Below are 2894 nucleotides of genomic sequence, written 5' to 3'. Positions count from 1 at the left end.
TGTTGTTGAATAGTGCCTAAATTAAGTTCAAATAGTCATACTTTTGACAAAGTTGAGCATAAAAACTACTAAAAAGACTAAAATTAAAGTGGAAGGTTACTGGCACCATGTAGCTTCGCTGCTTGAGGCGAACAAGGGAGGTTGTTCGGCTGAGATCTCGACACCAGACGATGAAGAGGAAGGTTACTCGGCTATAGGCACGGAATAGCGAGGTTGCTCGACAATGGGCATGGAAGAGAGAGGTTGCTCGACACCATGCATGGAAGAGGGAGGTTACCCGACGAAAGTAGGTTGAGATAGACTGTCTTTTCTCTTCTAACCCTTTTGACCCTAAACAAAAACACAGAGGCGTACCAAAGTCCCAGGACATAAATACGTTGTTTTGGGACCATGATAAGTAATGAGAAATGTTCTAGATGATCCATATGTAAAAATCCCTTTAATTTGACTTAAACTTCATAAAAGTAGATATCAAACATTAGATGCTAAATAAAGTAAATACATGAGAATTGTGTGATCTAAATGCAAGTTTTCTTAATGCATATCAAACCTTCTATGAGGATAAATACAACTATAACATTAAAAAATTCAAAAAAAAAGTCAGCATATACACATTATAATATGATCAAAATTAATGTCAAAATCTTCAAATATAATTTACATAAGAGCAACATATAAATAATCCAAGTAAAGAAAAATTACATTAAATTACTTTCAATATTACTAAATACATAGCATACATTTTTTATTTACATCCCCACACCATTTATTTGTCTCATATACCTTTGTAGCACTCATGCCTTAATACCCCCTGAATACCCAACCACTCCCCCTGTCCTCCTCCATCATCCTCTCTCTGATTCAGTTGCAGAGATGTCTCCCACCGTCGCCCGTCTGCAACTTATCCAGAACGAAAAATTCTACTCTCGAGTCCTCTCTAAAGAAACCTCCGCCTCAAATCCCTCCTTCCGCGTCTACTATGGCGTCGCCGCCGGCTCCGTTCCCTTCCTCTGGGAATCCCAACCAGGCACACCGAAACACGCCATGGCCGACTCCTCACTCCCCCCTCTCACCCCTCCTCCTTCCTACTACTTCTCCTCCAATAAAAAAGCAAACTTTATCAAATCCCACAAGCAGAGCTTATTCCAAGCCATGCTCCCGAGGCTCAGGAAGCCCCACGCCCCGCCGCCGCCGCTGGCGTCAGCTTCCTCCTCTTCAGGATCTCACCGGAGAGCTCGTTCATCCTCAAGCACCATCTCGTCTTTCTCATCCAACTCCAGGGTTGATGAAGAGGAGCAGGAAGAAGGCCTGTCACCCACCTCGACGCTCTGCATCGGCGAGCGGCGGGGATGCTACTCCATGATTGGGATGAAAAAAGCTCTGCTTTCGATTGTAGGGAGCGGATCATGTCATCGCCCAGCTGCGTGAGGTGCTTGGATTTGGTTTGTGATGGTTTTCTCCACTTTGATTCTTTTGTGCTCTGTTCTGTTTAGAGGTTTTAATTATAATGTTTAACTAAGTGGTTGGATCTTCATGTGGAAGAAGAAAGTTGGATCTTTTATGTATTTGTAGTGATATTGCGCCGTGTTATCGAATGATAATTACAGGCTTTTCATACTTTCGTCTTCAATTAAGCTTCGTTATGTGCAGTAAAAAAAAAACTAAAATTTGGAGCCTTTTGATCCATGAACCATGATGTGATGTGAGTTTTTAGGGTTTTGTCTCCATTGCTTTGTGTGGTAGGTTAGGTTTGAGATTATGGAGTGGAGTTCTTCTGCTGTAATTAATGCTGTTGGATGTTTCTTGGAATCTCTCTCTCCCTCTCTCTTGGGGTGAGGCTGGCGCTCGAACCCCATACATTAGTGTTCTTCACTTTGTTTGCAACCAATGAGCTATACATCAAGCTCAACTCCTCCTCCATATATTATGGAGAGCTTAAATTGTATTTGTGTGTGATCCATAGATTCTTTTGATCGGTACCTTGTGAGATCCAAAAGAAAATATATAAGTAGGGAGAAGATGATTTAAGATGTAATTAACTATATCGGCTTGCACTCACAAGAAAATTTTGGTAACTTAAATTAAATAGACTATGTTTGGTCCCCATGTCACTTTGAAAAAAAAAAATTAATATATTTTTAATTGATCATCAATTGACTCGGGTTAGGTTTATTTTTGAGGCTTTGGTATCTCACCTTTTCTTCACATGACAGGCAATTTCTAAAGTCATGGAAGATATATAGTAATAGAGGCTTCGTAGCATATATCAACATTGGTATTAATGGAACATAGATCCACTCACTTTGATGCAAGCAACATACTATTAACCTCCATGCATGATGAGATATGTTAAATTGTTTGATACATTCTAAAAGAATTAATCTTTTGTGGTAGTACTATTCTTTTAACGCTAAACTATTTTGTGATCTATTCATCTCAAAATTATCGTTTCGAAGAGAGAAATTGATTCAGATTAAAATAGTATGTTAATATCATGGAGGCTCCAATCAAGAATAAATGAATATTGGCCACCTCTACCAAACTACTAATAGTAGCTAGAGCCAGCTTAGGTTTAGGCAAGTGAATCGACTCAGCTCAAATTTAGCTTCATGCAGTCTTAATTTAATCATCAAATTATGTAATACCATCATCAATTATTACCTATAAGAAATATTTTAAGGTTTGAAATGCACCATATAAAACCTTATCCTGTAAATCATTCGAGGAGATTTAACCTTTATCTTCTAAACCTCTAATGAAATTATGTTGTACCTATGTTTGATTAAGATCAGGAGCCTCATCTGTTGTCTATTCCACTTGAATAATTTAGACCCCAATGGTCTTAGGGCAAGGGTTTCGCCATAATTACCTTCTCAATAAATATTATATATATA

General features: G+C 38.6%; 1 protein-coding gene across 1 annotated transcript; it reads left to right on the top strand.

Annotated features, from left to right (window-relative positions):
• Positions 1-774: 774 nt before the first annotated feature.
• On the top strand, positions 775-1662 carry LOC110023677. The gene has a single exon (XM_020723204.1). The coding sequence runs from the start codon at positions 874-876 to the stop codon at positions 1426-1428; it is 555 nt and encodes a 184-aa protein (XP_020578863.1). The 5' UTR covers positions 775-873; the 3' UTR covers positions 1429-1662.
• The last annotated feature ends 1232 nt before the right edge of the window (positions 1663-2894 follow it).

The sequence above is a fragment of the Phalaenopsis equestris genome, unplaced genomic scaffold, assembly GCF_001263595.1.
Source record: "Phalaenopsis equestris unplaced genomic scaffold, ASM126359v1 Scaffold000226, whole genome shotgun sequence".
Lineage (NCBI taxonomy): Eukaryota > Viridiplantae > Streptophyta > Magnoliopsida > Asparagales > Orchidaceae > Phalaenopsis > Phalaenopsis equestris.
Note: the sequence above shows the minus strand (reverse complement) of the source record. Positions and strands in the feature narration are given on the sequence as shown.

What these genes read in the sequence shown, in the direction of transcription:
- LOC110023677 (XM_020723204.1), top strand. Translation starts at nt 874, where the DNA reads ATGTCTCCCACCGTCGCCCGTCTGCAACTTATCCAGAACGAAAAATTC.